Here is a 20,220-nt window from a genome sequence, read left to right on the forward strand (position 1 = left end):
TATGTTTAAGCATCTTCTTCATGTCTGCAGGCCTGCAAGATGATCGATTGTCGAAGGCAATTTTTTGAAGAATTGAGAACAAAAATAAATTTAGATTACAATAACGGACTGAATATTAATTTCTTATAGCCCAATATATAAATCAGGTAATAATGAAAACATTTTAAGATAATCAAAAAAAAATTGTTTCTTAATCATTGACGGGAAACTTTGAAAATATTTTTACTGAGTTTTACATATCTGAAACTTTGAAAATATTTTTACTCTTTTGGGCTGTAAGGTTAGGAATACATATAACGTTTCCCTTAATTCTCGTGAACTTTCTTAGCTTGAAAGAAAAGTCATCTAATGCACATTGTGTAGAAAAATCTCAGTATTTTTTTTCTTAAGACTCTTGTCGCACATTTAGCGGGGGGGGGGTCTATTTTACTGCATGTAAGTACTAGATCTCAGGTTCGTTGGGATATGATTAAGGAGTTTTCCCTAATACCTAAGAATTAAATAGCTGCGACAGCTTTTAGACTATGTTGCAAATTAAGAAACTCGTATTTTGCATTTTATTGTTCTTTTTTTTTTCTTTTTTAATTTATTTAAAACAACAAAGCGCCGTTGAAAAATAAAGATATCAGTAAATAAATTCGTCATATTATAAATCAATATGAGGTTTTATTGTCTAATTAACTTGAAAACGATCTACCATTATTAAAAAATTTAGTAAATTAGAACTACAAATTTGTATCATATTTTTTATGGATTAATTAGATATATTTGATTGTTATGAAAATATGGAAGACATGATTTGAATTAGATTTTATTAGTGACCTCCGTTTTTTCAAACATCATTGAAGGTATTCAAGTATTTCCAGAGAATTTTTTAAAATTTGATTTGAATAAATATTAATAATAGAATATTATTTTTGAGTATAAATCATTGTAAGTTTAATTTTAAAATTCAAATATAGGGTATTTTTAGAGTAAATTTTCAGAGCTTTCCTAAATGCTAGAGATCAAATTTCTGTAAACATTCAAATAAAGTTAATGCTTAAACATGCTTCATGCTATATATTAGTAGCTATATCAGATAAATGAAGATTTCAAAGCTAACAAAAATTTTTACAGGTTTTTGATTCCGTTCTTTACATTAAAGACCATAATTTTTAAAAATATATATTGATGCAAATATATATTATTTATTATACATTCACTATAAAAACGTTCAAAGAAAGTGTTCCCACAAAATTTCAAAACAATTTGATGGATAATGGATCGAATTATCTTGTGTGATTTATGAGAATTATGCATAAAATCTAGTTTTGATCATTTTAGTTTTCATTTCAATTATTTTATTACAAGCTATATTTTAAGACCCTTAAAATAATCTACTTTATAATTTATACATTCACATTTTTCTTTTTTAGCATACATGAAACTTTATCCATACCAAAAAATCTTTATGAACATTTTCTAGATTTAATATAACTCTACGAGACGCCTGCTACGCGAACCCACTCTGCGAGTGGTCATGGTTCCAAGAAAAGTGCACCTGTGTCGATAATCCTTGTCTAACCGAATTCTGCCTGACTGAAGGCATTTCAAATTGCAGTTGCTCGCCACTTTTTTGCAACAGCAGCAGGCAAGTGGAAGGATGCAGATTTCTGCACGCCTCTTTGACGCCTTACAGCCAACAAACATGCCAATGCGAAGGATTCTCGACCGAAGACACATGGGAGAAAAGCATAATACAGAAGGACATCGAAGGTAATATTCATTTAATTATTACTTTTTATTTAAATTCTTCCAAATGGCAAATTTATTTATTTTCAAGATGTCTCAGGACATTAGTTTAATAATTTTCAGAGACGGCAAGAAGACAAATGCAAGGGATAATTGCATAATATCATCCTATAACATAATAATAACATGTTTTGTGACTAAAAGGGTTTGCTGTGACAGTGCATCAATAGGTTGTACTCAAGAAAATAAAATTTCAGTGCATTGAAAATTGAACGCATTTTTCCAGCAAAAGTTCAAATCTTATAATACAAATTGTATCCCGCCGGGGGGCACCTTGAAATGAGGATGAGATGCTTCCGGTATAGTGGTTGGATCTCACCACATTGGAGGGTACACGAAAAGGTGGGGGTCTCCTCCCATCAATGATGGAACGTACTTCCTTAGGGAAAGGGTGTATCGTGACCGGTGATGGCCCTTAGGACTCAACCATAGTTACCACCAGTGGTGCTGTTGCATGCTCTCGGGCGGGTTGGAGCACAACCCCCAATAGACAAGGCCTCTGCGGTCTTCCGTGACATCACAATGAGACGTAACAGACACACTTCATTCCCGTAATGTTAAGTCTCTGCAAGCTAGAGAGTCAGAAGAAATTATTTTTCACTTGTTAATATCATTTCATATACATCCATATCATGCACTTCAACACACATATATTGTAGAATTCATTAATTCATTAATAATTAAAATGAGGCCGCTTTCCACATCACCCTGGAGGTACGGCGCTTGGTATATTATTGGTATTTGGTACATTACCTTTTTTGCATTATGTGCAGGACAGGTTTCCCAGTTGGTGTATCTCCCCTAGATTTAAAACTATTTATTTAGCAAAAAATGAATGAAAAAAATTGTTGATGAATTTCAAAACAACTCCAAACAAAAATGGCTTTATAAATATTTGCTGTAGCGTCAACTCCAAGAAAGCAATAAAAACAATATTTCACGAAACAGTATTCTAATCTATTGACACTTCAAAAAAATATCAAATAAATCTTTGAAACATTAGAAGAGCTTCCTTATTTAACTATATATTTTATCATTACTTTGTTACAAATATCTTTACTAAATTTATCAAGTTTTCTTTCCTTTCCGGTTTTAGAAGAGCTTTACAATCATTTAATTATTTAATAATAATGCATTGACTGCAGACCAAATTACCGATCAATAAACATTTTCTGATTTATGTCCTGAAATGCATTCGTCATAATCATGTACTTGTTCTTCATTCACTAAATCATTAAAAATAATATCTGCTGCAAAATATTTTTGATTAGAAAATTTCAAAAATTCTTCTCCATATATGGTACATAAGTTCTGAATTATAATCAGAGCCTGGGTGTAAGAAACCATTTGGAGCCCCAGTATTTGTTTTTTTTTTTTGTAAAGTAAAAAAAAAATACAAACATAATATATAATACTATTGCGTGTCTATCTGTTAAATGATTTTGTTTTTGCTTTTAACTACTTCAGAAAAATTAGAATTTTTTTTTTTTTTTTTTTTTTTTTTTTTTTTTGATGATTAGTACTGCAAATGCTTTTAAGCTTCTTCATACCTTGACCAACGACAATTTTTCCTTACTTTTAATTTGCTGAATTTAATTTGCAATTTTTTATATCAATGATTAAGTTGACATATTTTTAAATCTATCTTCTATCTGTACAATGACAGTATCAATTACTGTGATATTTTTAATACCCAAATTCTTTTAATTCATCTTCTTTTATTTTGGAATATAATCTTTTTCTTTTTCGAAATCGTATTTTAAGAAAAGGTTCTGAAATATTCAAATTGCATCCTATCACTTTTGCTTCGTCTAAAAATAAGTTGAATTTTGTACTTAAATTTTAATTTCCAGTTTTAATTTTATTGATCAATTTAAAAGCCGAATCAAAAAGAACTGTTTTTACTTGAAATAGTTCTTTGGCAGTGTTCATTTTGGGCAATATTGAAAACTATACTATTAAGTATAAAGTAAAGGGCATTTCTTTTATTGAATCCAAAATTTTACTTCGGATACCGCTGTATTATCTCTATTTGCTTCAATAGATTCTTCTAGGACATTTTTCTAAGACTTCTTTTTCAATTGTTAAAATTTTTTTGCAAATGCTGCATTTCTATTTTTTAAGGACTGTGTGGACACAGTAACCACCTAAATAAACTAACACTAGTAAAATACCGTTTGATTTTTTAAAATCTTCTTCTGTAAGCAAAATGCTAAATGCAGGTAATTTTTCAAAAATAGAATTTTCAAATTCTTACTAATTTTCTCCAATTGCTTCCTGAATAAGTTCTAGATTTCCATGTTTGTTTTATTTTTTAAATACATGCATTCTTAATTTTTTTTCGCTTTCAGATACCTGTCGGAATGAAACATAATTTAAATACAGTAACAAATATACAACATAAAACAAAATAAAATTGTAGGTACTTAGAGTTTTTATTTTGTTTACTCTCAGGTATTTATCGTTATGTTATTTTACTAGTTTATGTATTAGTTTCTCTTTCAATATCATTTGTTTTAAAATGTAATACACAGACCTACAGTAAAGGAAATTATTCGTAAGTATTGACTTCCTTTAATGTTTAATTTAAATACAGTAACAAATATACAACATAAAACAATATATAATTATAAGTACGAAGAGTTTTTATTTTGTTTACTCTCAGGTTTTTATCGTTATGTTATTTTACTAGTTCTAGTTCTATGTATTAGTTTCTCTTTCAACATCATTTGTTTTAAAATGTAATACACAGACCTACAGTAAAGGAAATTATTCGTAAGTATTGACTTCCTTTAATGTTTAATTTAAATACAGTAACAAATATACAACATAAAACAATATATAATTATAAGTACGAAGAGTTTTTATTTTGTTTACTCTCAGGTTTTTATCGTTATGTTATTTTACTAGTTCTAGTTCTATGTATTAGTTTCTCTTTCAACATCATTTGTTTTAAAATGTAATACACAGACCTACAGTAAAGGAAATTATTCGTAAGTATTGACTTCCTTTAATGTTTAATTTAAATACAGTAACAAATATACAACATAAAACAATATATAATTATAAGTACGAAGAGTTTTTATTTTGTTTACTCTCAGGTTTTTATCGTTATGTTATTTTACTAGTTCTAGTTCTATGTATTAGTTTCTCTTTCAACATCATTTGTTTTAAAATGTAATACACAGACCTACAGTAAAGGAAATTATTCGTAAGTATTGACTTCCTTTAATGTTTAATTTAAATACAGTAACAAATATACAACATAAAACAATATATAATTATAAGTACGAAGAGTTTTTATTTTGTTTACTCTCAGGTTTTTATCGTTATGTTATTTTACTAGTTCTAGTTCTATGTATTAGTTTCTCTTTCAACATCATTTGTTTTAAAATGTAATACACAGACCTACAGTAAAGGAAATTATTCGTAAGTATTGACTTCCTTTAATGTTTAATTTAAATACAGTAACAAATATACAACATAAAACAATATATAATTATAAGTACGAAGAGTTTTTATTTTGTTTACTCTCAGGTTTTTATCGTTATGTTATTTTACTAGTTCTAGTTCTATGTATTAGTTTCTCTTTCAACATCATTTGTTTTAAAATGTAATACACAGACCTACAGTAAAGGAAATTATTCGTAAGTATTGACTTCCTTTAATGTTTAATTTAAATACAGTAACAAATATACAACATAAAACAATATATAATTATAAGTACGAAGAGTTTTTATTTTGTTTACTCTCAGGTTTTTATCGTTATGTTATTTTACTAGTTCTAGTTCTATGTATTAGTTTCTCTTTCAACATCATTTGTTTTAAAATGTAATACACAGACCTACAGTAAAGGAAATTATTCGTAAGTATTGACTTCCTTTAATGTTTAATTTAAATACAGTAACAAATATACAACATAAAACAATATATAATTATAAGTACGAAGAGTTTTTATTTTGTTTACTCTCAGGTTTTTATCGTTATGTTATTTTACTAGTTCTAGTTCTATGTATTAGTTTCTCTTTCAACATCATTTGTTTTAAAATGTAATACACAGACCTACAGTAAAGGAAATTATTCATAAGTATTGACTTCCTTTAATGTTTAATTTAAATACAGTAACAAATATACAACATAAAACAATATATAATTATAAGTACGAAGAGTTTTTATTTTGTTTACTCTCAGGTTTTTATCGTTATGTTATTTTACTAGTTCTAGTTCTATGTATTAGTTTCTCTTTCAACATCATTTGTTTTAAAATGTAATACACAGACCTACAGTAAAGGAAATTATTCGTAAGTATTGACTTCCTTTAATGTTTAATTTAAATACAGTAACAAATATACAACATAAAACAATATATAATTATAAGTACGAAGAGTTTTTATTTTGTTTACTCTCAGGTTTTTATCGTTATGTTATATAATAAAATTTAACTATGTAAATGTAATTATAGATATTATAGTAAACAAAGCATGTAAATATAATTATGACAAATATTATAATTATTATTGATAATGTGGGGAAAGGCAACGACCAGCATTAATATGAAAATATATTTATTATAATTAAAGGACAAAACATTATATACTAACATAAAACACATAAAGATAATGAGCGTGAGCTGTACGTCTTATAGACTCACTGCCCAACTCTCGTCTGCCAATTATGGCGGGAAAGTATCACGTGATTAATGACGTGACGCAACATGGTAAACATGGCACCATACAGGATACGAGATCTGTCAGCAGTTCCCACAATAACAATACTGCCTACAATACAGCATTTTATGAAATAATTCTTTTTATAATGCACTTGATTAAAATCACGAATAATGGATATTACTGAGCAGTTAAATTTCTAAAGTGAGAATAAATGATTTTTCATTTAGATACATTTGGCATTACTTTAAAATAATTAAATGAGCTTACTCTACTATGCTGCGTCCGATAAAATCATTCACTTAACTATTTCTTTTTAAGCTCTTTATTTTTAGAAAAGGCAAAAAAAACTTACTCTTGGGCCATTTCTGTAATTTCCGTAACAGTTTGAAGCACAACAAAACCAAGGCATTTCTATTCCTTATTTTTAGTAAACCCAAATGATTTTTCTTGCAAATAAGAAAAGGCTCTTCCTGTTTACTCAAACACAGAAAGATCACTGGCTAAAAAATGGCGTGGGAAGGGAAGAGTTTATTTCTTATCAGTAAACTTGATGAGAGAGAAATTCTTCCCTCGGTCCTCCAATTCACACCCACTCGTGTAACCTCTCGGGGTGACGTCATTACTTTCTGTAACGTAAGTGTTCTGGCCTTGTCTATCGGGGGTTGTGGTCGGAGAGTCAGTGATATGACATATAGTACAAATTAGGTATTCTTAGAAGAATTGCAGCTGGGGAATATGATTATCAAATGTTTTAATCTATACGTGAATCGGTACATCAAAATTCCATGGGGGAAAAAGTAAACAAATATTACATGAAAAAAGATTCTGAATTACTTGCAGCTTTTTAATCTAAAAAATTTGAGCTCCAATATCAGTAGTTATTAACTAATATAAAGCTTCATATTTGAAATAATATTGATAATTTTTTGACTGATAATACTGATGATAATAATAATAAGTTCATAATTTTTGCCTCCAAAGTGTATTTATATTAGGAATATAATCTAGAAAAATCTAAACATCTCATTCATGTGATTCTTTTATAATTTTTATTTATGAAAAAAGAACTTGCAACATATCTATGTCATGCTACAAGCTATAAAATTTTGTCAATAATGAAAAAAATGCTCAAAATCAAAAAAAAAAAAAAAAAAACATTAAAATTATCTCTTTCTACAGTAATTCTAATAACATTAAGTTATATAGAAATCTTGTAACTATTCTCCAAGAAAATATATATTCTATTTCCTTTTTTTCTACAGTAATTGAAAGAAACCTTTTTTCCATGTTACAGAATTATATGACTCTATCGAAGATCAAGAAGTTAAAGATGTTATTCGACTTATCAAGCATGCTAAAACCTATGACTTGGTGGACATTGAAGAAGCTTTGATGCCTTCCACGAAGGAACTCTACCACTATGGAGTCACTTTTGATAGTCTAGTTGCATCGTGTAGCTTCGAAGGAAGGCGTTGCCATAGAGAGTATACTTTATTTATTGATTTCGAATAATTAATTTCTATAATACAGCATGACTGTAGAATTTTGAAAGCCAATCTCCTCCCCACCCCCAAAAAAATTATAGGAATTTTTTTTCAAAAAATTCAACCTTTTGTTACAAAATTGTTTTAAAAGATAATACTTGTTTATTCTTAATTTTCATACTTGCTGATTTCTGCAGACCCCAGATTTACTTGGTAATAGTCAGATTGTGGCAAAATCGCCAAATTTCGTATCAAGCCATCTCCTACTGCACAAGATACCAAGATTTCTACGGCCTGTAGACGACGATTTGCATTTTGTTGTTGTTGTTGTTGATTTATCGCAGGGGTCGTAAAAGATAAGCAGGCACTGATAAATCTGTGTAAATGTTAACGCTCAACGTTTCAAAGTGTTTCAGAACTAATGGTACACATTTAAGAAGTGACAGAAACATCTAGATAAATAGGTGACCCCAGTATATGGGGTCGTCTTAAAGGAAAGAGTTGAGTTTGGTGGAATTGACTGGCGCTAAAACCATTTCTGATTATGCAGCGTCGACCATAAGGTATATGCAAATATATGGTTCATAAAAAGGCATATGGTCATATTTTAAAAGGTTCCTTAAAACTTCTGTTCAATGTTACAAATAATCTATTCTGAATTAAAATAAATAAATGAAAATAATACTGTTTTTTAATGTCTCAAAAACTAAAAAAAAATGAACAATATTCATATAAGGTAGAAGAAACCAATCATTTTTAAAAATGTAAAAATATGAACTGTCATTAAGCATTTGCATACTTTGCGTCGAACTGCGGGCTCCCCCAACAACAAATGTCTGTTAAAGGAAAGGAGGGACAATTAATCATTCTGAAATAAAAAGGCACAAGAATGATCCGGTAGAAAAGAAAAAAAATGAACATAAAAAACAAAATTTATGAAAGAAATTTCTTAAACTGCTTGAATATAATCTATCCTCACTAAATTTCATGATTAGCTATCGAATATATTAACGAAAATATCAGACCAGGGCCGACCATCTAGGGGGTACGGCAGAGGTTATTCACCGGAGCCCCGTGGTTGAGAGGGGCCCAACATTATCAAGAACTAAAATAATATTCTGAATGGTAATAACGTTATGGAGAGAAGAGAGGAAGAAATTTAACTGGAACAATCGATGGGTTTTGAAATATACGAAGTTTGCAGGTATATTACAGTTTGGTGCAAGTGTGCAACATATCATAAACATAAAATACCGTCATTTATCTCACCTGCTAGGTAAAATTTCATACATTACTTTGATCATTCATACTATAAAATGTTTAATATTGTTAGATCTAATCATGTCCATGCCAAGGAAGTATTCCTCTGGGTGTCAAGACTCGGTTTCAATAAAGAAAATTAGCCGAAAAGAAAAAAAGAAAAGCTAAATTTCAAAAAGTCACGAGTAGATCTGTTTTCTTGTCTATGAAGTAATTCTGACAACGAAATTGCTTCGACTTCAGAAATTATAATTTAAGCTTCAACTGACGAAGAAAGCTCCGCACAGACTACACAATCTTGCAATGTAAGTGTAGAAACTGAAAATCTTTGAAGAACTGTATGTTCAATCAGAAAATAATGACGAAAATAACGATAACGATTATAAACAAGTGCAAATAAGTGATTCAGGTTTATTATCAAGCATTATAAATGATGTTAAAAATCTTTTTTGTTAACAGATCTGTACAACACATAGGAGTTTTTTCTAAGAATGTTGAAGATAGATCATTTTCCATTGCTTACTACTTTTTTAAAAAAGGGCCAAATGGTGAAATGCAGCTTCGCAGCTGGGTTATTTATTCAAAAATGCATGACACGATATATATATATATATATATATATATATATATATATATATATATATATATATATATATATATATATATATACTGTACATTTGCTGTATTTTCCAGGGGAAATGAAAAATTTGCACGATTTATAGGTGTTAATAATAACTGGAGAAAGTTATCAACGGTAATTTATGATCATGAACGTTCTATTTGTCATTTAATTCATTTACTGCTTGGAAAGAATTTCTAAAAGGACTAAATTTATGTTCGACTATTAATAAAACAAATAAAGTTAATATATAAATAAGGAAACGGAACGACTTAAACTACTATTTTAAAGAATTGTAGATGCTATTCTAACTTTAGCATGTAATAATCTTAGCCTTTGAGGAAACCATGAAATAATAAGAACTCCTAATAATGGATTTTTTTTAATTTAATCGAATTATTAAGTAAATACTACTGTGCTTATGGGTCATATAAACAGAACAGAAAGTTCCAAAAATAGAACTGTGCATGAATTATCGCATACATCACAAGAACAAAATATTTCTGCATTAGGAAATGAAACTCTTGACAAAATTAAAGACGATGCAAAAGTAGTCGCGTGTTACAGTATCCAAAGGGATTCTACTTCTGATATTTTCCTTAAAAAACAAACTTCAGTCTTTATTAGGTATGTTAATTTTGGAGAGGAAAGATTAAGTATAGATGAGTCATTTATAGGGTTTATTGTTGTGACTGGCCTTGCAAAAGTTGTATTGGAAATATTAAGTGAGCTTCATTTGGATATTATGGATTGTAGTGGACAGGCATACGACAACGGTAGCAACATGAAAGGGAAATATAAAGGTGTACAATCTATAATAATTGCTCTAAACCATATGCAATTTATATGCCCTACCTATTACACTCTTTTAATTTGTAATGCCGCTTCCAACAGTATATATTGTAATTATTATTATTATTATTTTGTTTGTTTGGATATTGTAACGTTAATATTGCTTATTTTCTGCATCCACAAAAAGATGGGAAATTCTACAAAAGCATTTAAACATTACTCTTAAGCAATTATGCGACATTCATTGAGAAGCCAAACGGTTAAAGCAGTGTGTATACAGTTTGAACGAACTTCTAATGATCTAGAAGAATTTATTAATGCAAATAACAATAATACAGCGGTATTCGAAGATAAAAATTCATTGGATTCAAAGAAGAAATGACATTTATTTTATGTTTTACTGTGGTTTACAATATTGTCCAAAATTAACATTATAAATAAACTATTTCAAGTAAAATCAATTGCTCAACTTGGCTTTTATTTTAGTCAATAAAATTAAAACTGAAGCCGAAAATTTAAGAACAAAATTTAACTCATTTTTAGATGAAGCAAAAGCAATAGCACATAATTTGAATCTTCCAGAATGTTTTCCTGACAAATGAAGGGCCGCGGTGGCCTGGTGGTAGGATCTCGGCTTGTGAGCAGTAGGGTTTTAGGTTCGAGATCCGATTCCACTGAACAACCGACGTGTAAGGGGGTCTGTTGCACGTTAAATCCGTTATGCTAAACGTCCTCCTGCTGGTGTAATGTGGTGTGGTGTGGCGTGGCGTGGCGTGGAGAGGGGGGTATCAGCTCAGGTGTCGTCCTCGTCATATGACCGCGGTTCAAAATTACAAGGTCCGTCCCAAAATAGCCCTAGTGTTGCTCTATAACGGGACGTTAATATAATTAAACTAAACTAAAAAATCCTGACAAATGAATTCGAAAAAGAAAAATTTCGAAACAGCAGAAGATGAAATTATAAATAACCCGCTTGAGGAATTTAGATGTTATTTTCTAACTCTGTAACTGATACTGTTATTGTACAGATAGAAGATAGATTTAAAAGTATTTCAGATTAATTACTGGTATAAAAACTTTAAAAAAAAGCATGCATTACAAAAATGTTCAAAAAACTTTGTAATGTTTTATAATAACGATGTAGATGAAAACCTATTCCAAATCATTGTTTTGCTACGGGATTTGATTTTGAATGAAAGAGATGTAAATAACGCTCAACACATATTGCAATATATACTAATTAATAATTATAATAATTTATTTTTAAATGTATTAACTATGTTAAACTTTTCTTTACATTACCAGTTAATACAATAAATGCTGAGCGCTCTTTCAGCAAATTAAAATTAATAAAGAATTGTCTTCGGTCAAACATGTGTGCTTACGCTTAAATGCACTTGCTATACTAACATAAGCATTGAAAAGAATTGCGAAAAATTGTAATTTTCCTGAAGTAATTAATATCAAAAACAAAATCACGCATTAAATAACATGCAATAGTAATACGTGTTCGTATTTGTATTTTTCTTTTTTTTTTTTAACTTTGCAAATAATTTAGGACCCCAAACGGTTTCTTACACCCGGGCCAAGAAATATGCAGAAATTCTAGCAACAAAGATCTTATATCATCATATTTGGTCTTCCCATTATTTTAGCAGAGAAGCTCCTATTTGAGACGCCGAGAAACCTTATGAACAATTCGACAGCAAATTAACTCTTTGTCGAGTTTTCATTATATGATAATTTATCTTCACCTACAAATTTTCTCTCACCCTTAAAGATTGCTCAAAGAATTTTATATTCTTTATAAAACTTAATGAACATTCGGAAACATAAAAATCATATAGAGTTTTTTTCACATAAAAACTCTCAAAATGAGCAAAGTTGCATGACATTTCAAAGAACACTAAGTGTATTTCAGAATTTGTAGAAGAAATTAATCTGCAGACACACATCTACATGTTGGATTATGAACTGCATTTGAAATTATCCTGGAGGGTTTTAAAATTATATAAATACTTGATGCATTTTGAAATAATTGGGAATCAAGTTAATGAAATTGAATGATGATTAGTGTTCTAACTCATCTAGTGGAAATTCGTAAAACGTAATCATCTGATAAAAAAATGATAATATTAGTGAGATAATATTATAAATCAGGGAAAAGTAATATAAGTTTAAGCACAAAATAAAACAAATTTAAGCACAAGACAAGAAAGAATTTTTTGGTGTATTGATAAAATGTAAAAATAGGAATCGATTATACATTAGTTAAGAATCAATAGACAAATTGTAAGAGTTGCGAGCCCAACTACTTGTTTTAAAAGAGTAAGTTTTAACAATGCACCGATATAGCATTAAAAAAATAGATTTATGTAAATGTAAACAAATAAAATGCAAAATTCCGTTTCAATTGTGAGTCGTTCTCATTTTTCAGTTTATGATAAAATCTATCTACGACAAAATAACCCATAAATGAAGCACAACGATCATTTTTAATCTAAATTATAATGTTGTATTATTTCATTATAAAATTTAGAATTTATACTCATTGACTACATACTAGAGGAATTTTCACAAAATAAAAATAACCATGTAACCATTTTACGAATTAAATGTTTATACAATATATTTTTTTACTATCAGCATTTCTTGCACAAAGGAAAAAAAATTGTAAAGGATATGTATTTTGTTCAAAAGAAGACATTTGTTAAATAGAGGTATAAGTATTGGCTAATAGCAAAATATTTTCTAGTGAAAAGATCGATATCTTGCTTAATTGTATGCAGTTATGCAATTGGAAATTTAACATCGTTCAGTACATTTTGGATCCATTATGATAAATTAACTAATTTTAAGAATATCTTTATACACAAAATCTGTTCAAATGAAATATGGTGTGTAACATTCTACTAATGGCTCAGTAATTATTTTTGGGGGAAAATAACACTACAATTATTCCAACAAAGCTTTACAAACATATAATATTTTTCATTAATTTACATAATAATATTTTATTCAAATTATATATTTTGGAAACGATTCCTTATTGCATGGTTGCTTCAAATGCACCCTAAATACAATTTAAAACAAAGAAAAAGGCGCATTTTTTTCCTAATTTGAATTTTATCTTTTTACTTGAATTTCAAAGTTCTGTATATGCCATTTAAGAAATTTTACATGCTTATTTAGACTCTATGCAATAAGTATTAAATTAACTATAACAAGGTTTCTGAAGTCATTACTTTTTTTGAGATTTGAGAGGGGGGGAGTGAAAATAAAAATTTCGAAGACTACGTTTCCAGCTTTAAAAAAAACACACCCCGCATTACAGAATATACTAAGAATGATGCATTAGTAAATGATGTCCAAAATAATTCTTTTAAAGATGTTATATAATGAAATGAAATTAAATCTTTTAACTAACAATAATTTGCTACTTTTGCTGATAAATGTTGAAAAATCTAAACGAAAAACTTACGAGAGTTTTTCGCTTCCATTATCTAGCGATGCTACTCTACTGTGTAATAAATCTTGAATTAGATAATATTATCTTTATTTCAACTTTGATTATTATCTCCTTTCAGGAATTTCACAGTTCTTTATGATCCTACTTACGGGAAATGTTACATGTTTAATTACGTAGGATACAACATCCCTGGTGCCGATAAACCTATTGAAATAGAGAGATATGGCAGCACAAGCGGTAAATGTTTACTTTTGTGTTTTTTCTAATATATTACATTTAAGGCTTTTCAAAAAAATTAAATATTTCTCTCGTCCGATAGAAAATAAAAAAAATTCTTAAAACTAAATCATTAAAAAAATTATTGTAGAATTATGAACTGTCCAAACAGAGAAAACGCAATTTTAATGCAAGATAAATCACGATTTTAGAACAAAGTACCTAATGGCATATTAATAAAATTTTGTTTCTGACAGAAAATGCATAGAAATATCTTTTGTGTACTAAATGAAGTTAATGATTTTTTTTTGTTTAATGAAATTGTAAATTTTATAGTTAAAAAAATTATCTTCCTTTCGAGATCGAAGACTGTTCTATTCGAAACCTATTTCAAAAAATTTATATGTTAATCCGTTGCTCATTAAGTATTCCATTACGAGGCAAACTTCTTCAAACTAATGCAGCGAAAAATTTGGTAGAAGATTTAATTCATTGGCCATCCTCGTCCATGATCACAATTATGTTTGTGAAGCTTGTGGCTTCAAAATAAAGCGTGTATTAATTAAAACTAAAAATAACAAAAAAAAATTTGAAATGGCAATTGAACTATTTGCACTGAAATTGTTGATTGAAATGGAACCATCCAAAAATCATATTTTAATATTTGATTAACTTCTCTCCTTCGTTCAGCAATAGCCATAATTACTGAAAGATATTTTCATTAAAATTATCAGTTATTACTGGAGTACACTCTCGCTGCTATAAAAAAAACCATTAAAAGATATCGTGAAAGCGAGGAAAGATTCATTAGCATGCGTTTTAATTAAAGCAAACGAAATGAAATACTATTTAGGATATTGTTAGTTACTTTGTTTACTGTCGTTAGTAATTCTTGCCGCTAATTTTTGAATTTAATCCTGATAATTCGCCATGAGGAAAGAATATGCTGATTGTATTCATAACAATAGAGGTAAATTTAAATACTGTGACTTCATTTTTAAGTTGGCATAGCAAAATTATTCACAAAAAATTTTACTTAAGTTTGACAAAAAAAAAAAGAAGGAAGACCTTAAACTTTTTTTCAAAGCAGAATATTTTTTAATCTTCTTAGTAGATAAGATTATTTTCTTTTGTTTTAAATATAATTACTATTCAAATTAATATTTGTTTTAAAATAACAGGAAATGTAAACAGAACTAGTCTGTGATTAAAGAAATTGTAAATATGACCTCTTTCAATTTCTCATATGTTTCCGTATGAAGATGATTCTTATAAACATCAGTGAAAAATTATTTTATCTAGATCAAGTGTTCCCAAACAGTGGGTCATGATTCACTGGTGAGTCGCGATGTATTTGTATATTTTCACAATTTTCAAAAATATGATGTAGGTTTAAATTCTTTATCAATGCAGCATCATAATAACACAACGAACAAAATGCAATGCGCAAAAAAGCGATCAGATCCTGCCGACATGATCAGAAACTCAGTTTAGTTATGAACGTTCAATTCAGTTTACTTATGTATTTATCTAAGAGTTATAATTTTTTAATGTTTATTATATTTAATAATAAATGTGTGTGTTTTTCTAAAAATATATCTTTTTTTTTTTTTTTTTTTTTTTGCAAAATGTTGCAAATGCAAAATGTCTTTCAAAGAGAACTGCACTGTTCATCTCAAAATAAATTTATGCTCTGAAAATGAAATAGGCTGCTGTAGATTCAGTGTCTAAACACGAGGTCGCAATATTTAAGATTCGGAAATCTTAAATATTGTATAATATTTTGTATAAATGATATGCAACAAAACATTCTCTAGTAACATCAATAAAAAATTATTTGAAATTACCACAAATTTTATTATTCTTGAAGGTTTTATTTTCTCTCTCTCTCTCATTCAAATTCTCTTAAAAATGTCATTCATTTTCACCTTTGTAAGTACAGATCCCCTACTTTTTTAGAACTATGAAAGGAATAGAGAGATAATATATGTTTTAAAAATTTCTGCTGATAATTTTAACACGCATCTGAAATTTTGTTGTAAACACCACATACTAAATTTCCTCCCTTTATCTCATTGCGTTTTTGGTTACCCATGTGCACGTATACACTATTAGATAGATTTGTGCATACATGTACATGAGATATAATTACAAAACTGCCTCTTTTCCTGCTCGAAGAAACCTATTACTTTGGCATTGATGAAAATATCGAGGTCGTTTGCAATGCATTCTTTAGAAAGGTTCCCTTATATTAAAAAGTAAAAATATTATAGATTATTTTTTAAACATTATTTAAATTGCTAAGTGGAAATTATAATAATTATCAAAAAGCCTCAATAAAGAAAACAATAGAAATTCAAATTTTAATGAGTGAAAAAAATATAAGGGTTGTTATCCTTTTTAACAATTTTCTGATCATTCATCATGCAAATGACACCGTTTGATTGGCATTTATGAAAATAATATCAATATTTTCAAAAAATTTCTAAAGTTTACTCACTATGTTTCGAAAACAATTTCTGTTTATACAAATCTCCATAGCAGCACTTCAATTATCATTTTTATAGAACTTTCGTGGAAACTTTTAATAAATATATGTTTTAGAGTAAACCAAACGATTATTTTTCAAGGAAATATTTTTTTAAATAAATTTTTAATGCAAAAGCAGACGATTTTTTTTCTTTATATTTTTTTATATTTATATTTTTTTTTTAAAAAAGCTGAAAGAATTGAATTTTGGCCCTTGAATTTTCCTTGAATTTTGGCCCTTGAAATGGCCCTTGAATTTTCTTCTCTTTGTTTCAGGCCTGCAGCTTCTGCTGCGAGTAACGGATCGGAAAGCCCTTGACCTTCTCCGTCGCGAGATCGGAGCTCGAATCGTCATCCACGATCCACATATCCTGCCCTTTGTGGCCGAATACGGCGTGAATGTCAGGCCGAGAGACATGACCGCTGTGGAGCTATCTCTCTCCAACGTTCAGAGGTTGGGGAATCCATGGGGCAGTTGCGAAGACGAAAACAAGCAATTGTACAATGGAGACCCCTACACTTTACTGGTCGGTACACAATTAAATGATTTTTTTTTTCTTATGTTTACTCATAATACTGAAATTTTTATATTTTAGCAGCCCTTCGAATATTACCGTTTCAAATCGTCTTTCATGCTTAGGACTGGAATATTTATCTCTAAAAATGTATTTTGATCTTAGTTTAATTCACTTAATTATAGAATTAAATAGCCCTGATCAAAGGCATATAGAGTAATAAAAACTCCTTGATTAACTATAAAGAGGATAAAGCCAGCGTCCTGGCATAGGGGTAGCGCGGGGGTGATCTGGGCGTCCCGGATTCGAGTCCCGGTTAGGGCATGGTTGTTCTTCTTCTGTGTTCTATCTACGAGGCGTGTGAATGCCCCTCCCTCCCTGTGAAAAAGGGTTGTGCAAGCGAATGTGTCTTATGAAATAGCTAAATCGTACTCTTGGCAATAGTTGACGATACTGAAAAAACATGAGACGCTCACTCGGCTTGAATCGCTGACAGATAACTGTCAGCGGGCTTGTAAAGTGCCATAAGTCACAACACAACACACAGAAGAGAACAATGCTTTAAGTTTTCTTTCCTTTTGTTGATGAAGTTTAATGTGACTTTCAGTTGTGGTTCTACATTTATCCAAATGGTAATAGGTCTTGTGAAACGTTTTGCTGCATTTGTGAGTTATTAAAATATTTAATAGCATTTTTATTATACCGAATAAAAAAATAAACTGTTACAAATAATCTGAAGCATACTAATTTTTTACTGATGCATAATATAATTTACGCTTTGAAAAAGCCACAATGGACGCATGGATTATTACCAGAACATTATTTTGCTCCATACACGGATTTTCATGCTTCCATAAGAACTTGTTTCATCTACAAGCCTGGTAAGACTACTTATCATCGTGAAGCATGAGTTTATCAACGTATTAAAGGGAAAATATGTATCTAACAGAATAACACGCATACTACTCCACCATAATATTATATAACATGTATGGATGCATTTGAGAGACACATGGGAACCCCAAATGAAAAAATAAGTATCACCATAATAAGAGAGAAGCATACCAGAGCGTAATCCCTTACCTCTTTGGAAAAGTCACTTTATTGTGACGATTGGTAGAATTTACCTTAAATTTTAATAGATAATATGATCAAGAATGTGCAAAACCAATGTGGTTCCAGTAAATTTTTACTGGAACCACATGACTTATTGTAGTTCTAGTACAGATTTTTCAAAGACCTTATTAAAAAGCACTTTCATTTTACAATTAATTGTTAATTCGGTTTTTCGTTCCAAGTATTGGATGGGATACTGAAATATGATTGTTTGGAACGACTTAATATTATACATTTATATTAATAATTTCGGATATTTGGAACTAATTTTTAAAACCGGAGACTGAAAATTCAATAAATAAATTTAAAAAATCCAACTACAACTTCTTTTTTTTTTCATAATTTATTGTAAAATGATGTAGTAGAGGTCACTGAAGGAACCTGCCAATGTAGGATATAAAATGTTCTTTTAAACATGTTGTATCTAACAACAAAATTTGTTTTTTTTTCAGGGTTGCGAAAAGTCCTGTGGATATAAACACATGGCAACGCAATGCAATTGTACCATGAGACACTACCTGCGTGGAACAATTCTTAGCAACACGAGTTCGCAATTTCCATTTTGTAACATCACGGATGAAGTACAAAGTAAGATTTTTTAAATTTCTTATTTAAATTGCAACTTTAAACTGAATAATTCTAATATGTCAAATAATGAAACAGTATGCAATGAGTGGTTTCTTTTCATTATTGTTCAGTTGCAATGCTTGCAAATATTATCTTTATCAAGAGATGAATAGTTATCTATAAGAAATTGTGTTATAGTGTATAATTCAATTAAATTAGTTAACACACATTTCACTAAAGGATGGAAGAGATCATGAAAGTTCAGTTTTTATGTGGAAGGACTAGGATTGCACCTTTGTTAGGGTAAAAAATTTAGAGGAGACAACATTCTCTGCCATTGTTATGATATAAATCAAACTACTCTCTCTGCTTCATCAAAGCCTTCAATTGCGTACTTTTGCCGATGTTAAAATGAAGCTAGAAAATAACTTTTCTTTGAATATTGACACCTATTATTCTTTTTTTCTTTTATTTTACAATTAACACGCTTTCTGATTTATATTCGCAATCATTTTCAGTAAAGTGATTCAACTAACTTCATATTTTTTTCAATTATGACAAATATCAATAACATGTTTTAAATAAATTTATTCCCTATTGATTAATAATTTAAAAAAATTGAAAGCCAATGTTTCGGTCGAACAAGCTAAAAAGAAGCCAAAGGTGGCTAGTTCGCAATGTTTTGAAAATAATTAAAAATATTTCTGCTTCTTAATCTTAATTTTATACTTTGAAGGAGACAATAAATCCTTTTTTTTAATGTTGTTTTATTTTTTAATGACGTTCCAATTAATCTACTTAAGGTAATAAAATAGCAAGTAAGAATACAGAATATTATAAGAGTTTGAATGAGAAAAAAATAATCAATATAAAATGCGATTTTTTTTTTCTGAAAGCACAATTCTTAGATTAATTCTCTTTTTCAAATAGCTAATTTATTTATAAATCATATTAATCAAACTTTTTTTAAGATTGTTTAAAATAAAAATATAACTGCATAATTTCTTTTCTGTCACATTTTTTTTTTCACAGCAAATCGTCTGAGAGAAAAAATTTTCTTACAACTGTACATTTTGGCAACGATCAATATAATTTCCATTTAATCATTTAATTATAAGTTTACCGTTTCTTTTCTTATCAATGGCATGAAATAAGAATTTTTTGCATTATTTATCAGTCTTGCAAAATG

The 20,220-nt window shown here is 29.0% G+C and overlaps 1 protein-coding gene across 3 annotated transcripts in view; it reads left to right on the forward strand.

The window, feature by feature from the left end:
• The window catches only part of LOC129963630 (degenerin del-1-like), a 60,466-nt gene that overhangs the window by 27,271 nt on the left and 12,975 nt on the right, over positions 1 to 20,220 (forward strand). For all 3 annotated transcript variants that reach the window (XM_056078112.1, XM_056078111.1, XM_056078113.1), the window contains exons 5-9: positions 1,469 to 1,758; positions 7,759 to 7,948; positions 14,207 to 14,325; positions 17,110 to 17,360; positions 18,917 to 19,052. In XM_056078112.1, the coding sequence (XP_055934087.1) occupies positions 1,469 to 1,758; positions 7,759 to 7,948; positions 14,207 to 14,325; positions 17,110 to 17,360; positions 18,917 to 19,052 (986 nt within the window). The remainder of the gene's footprint in view (positions 1 to 1,468; positions 1,759 to 7,758; positions 7,949 to 14,206; positions 14,326 to 17,109; positions 17,361 to 18,916; positions 19,053 to 20,220) is intronic.

This window comes from Argiope bruennichi, chromosome 3 (genome assembly GCF_947563725.1).
Source record: "Argiope bruennichi chromosome 3, qqArgBrue1.1, whole genome shotgun sequence".
In the NCBI taxonomy this organism is placed as follows: Eukaryota; Metazoa; Arthropoda; class Arachnida; order Araneae; family Araneidae; genus Argiope; species Argiope bruennichi.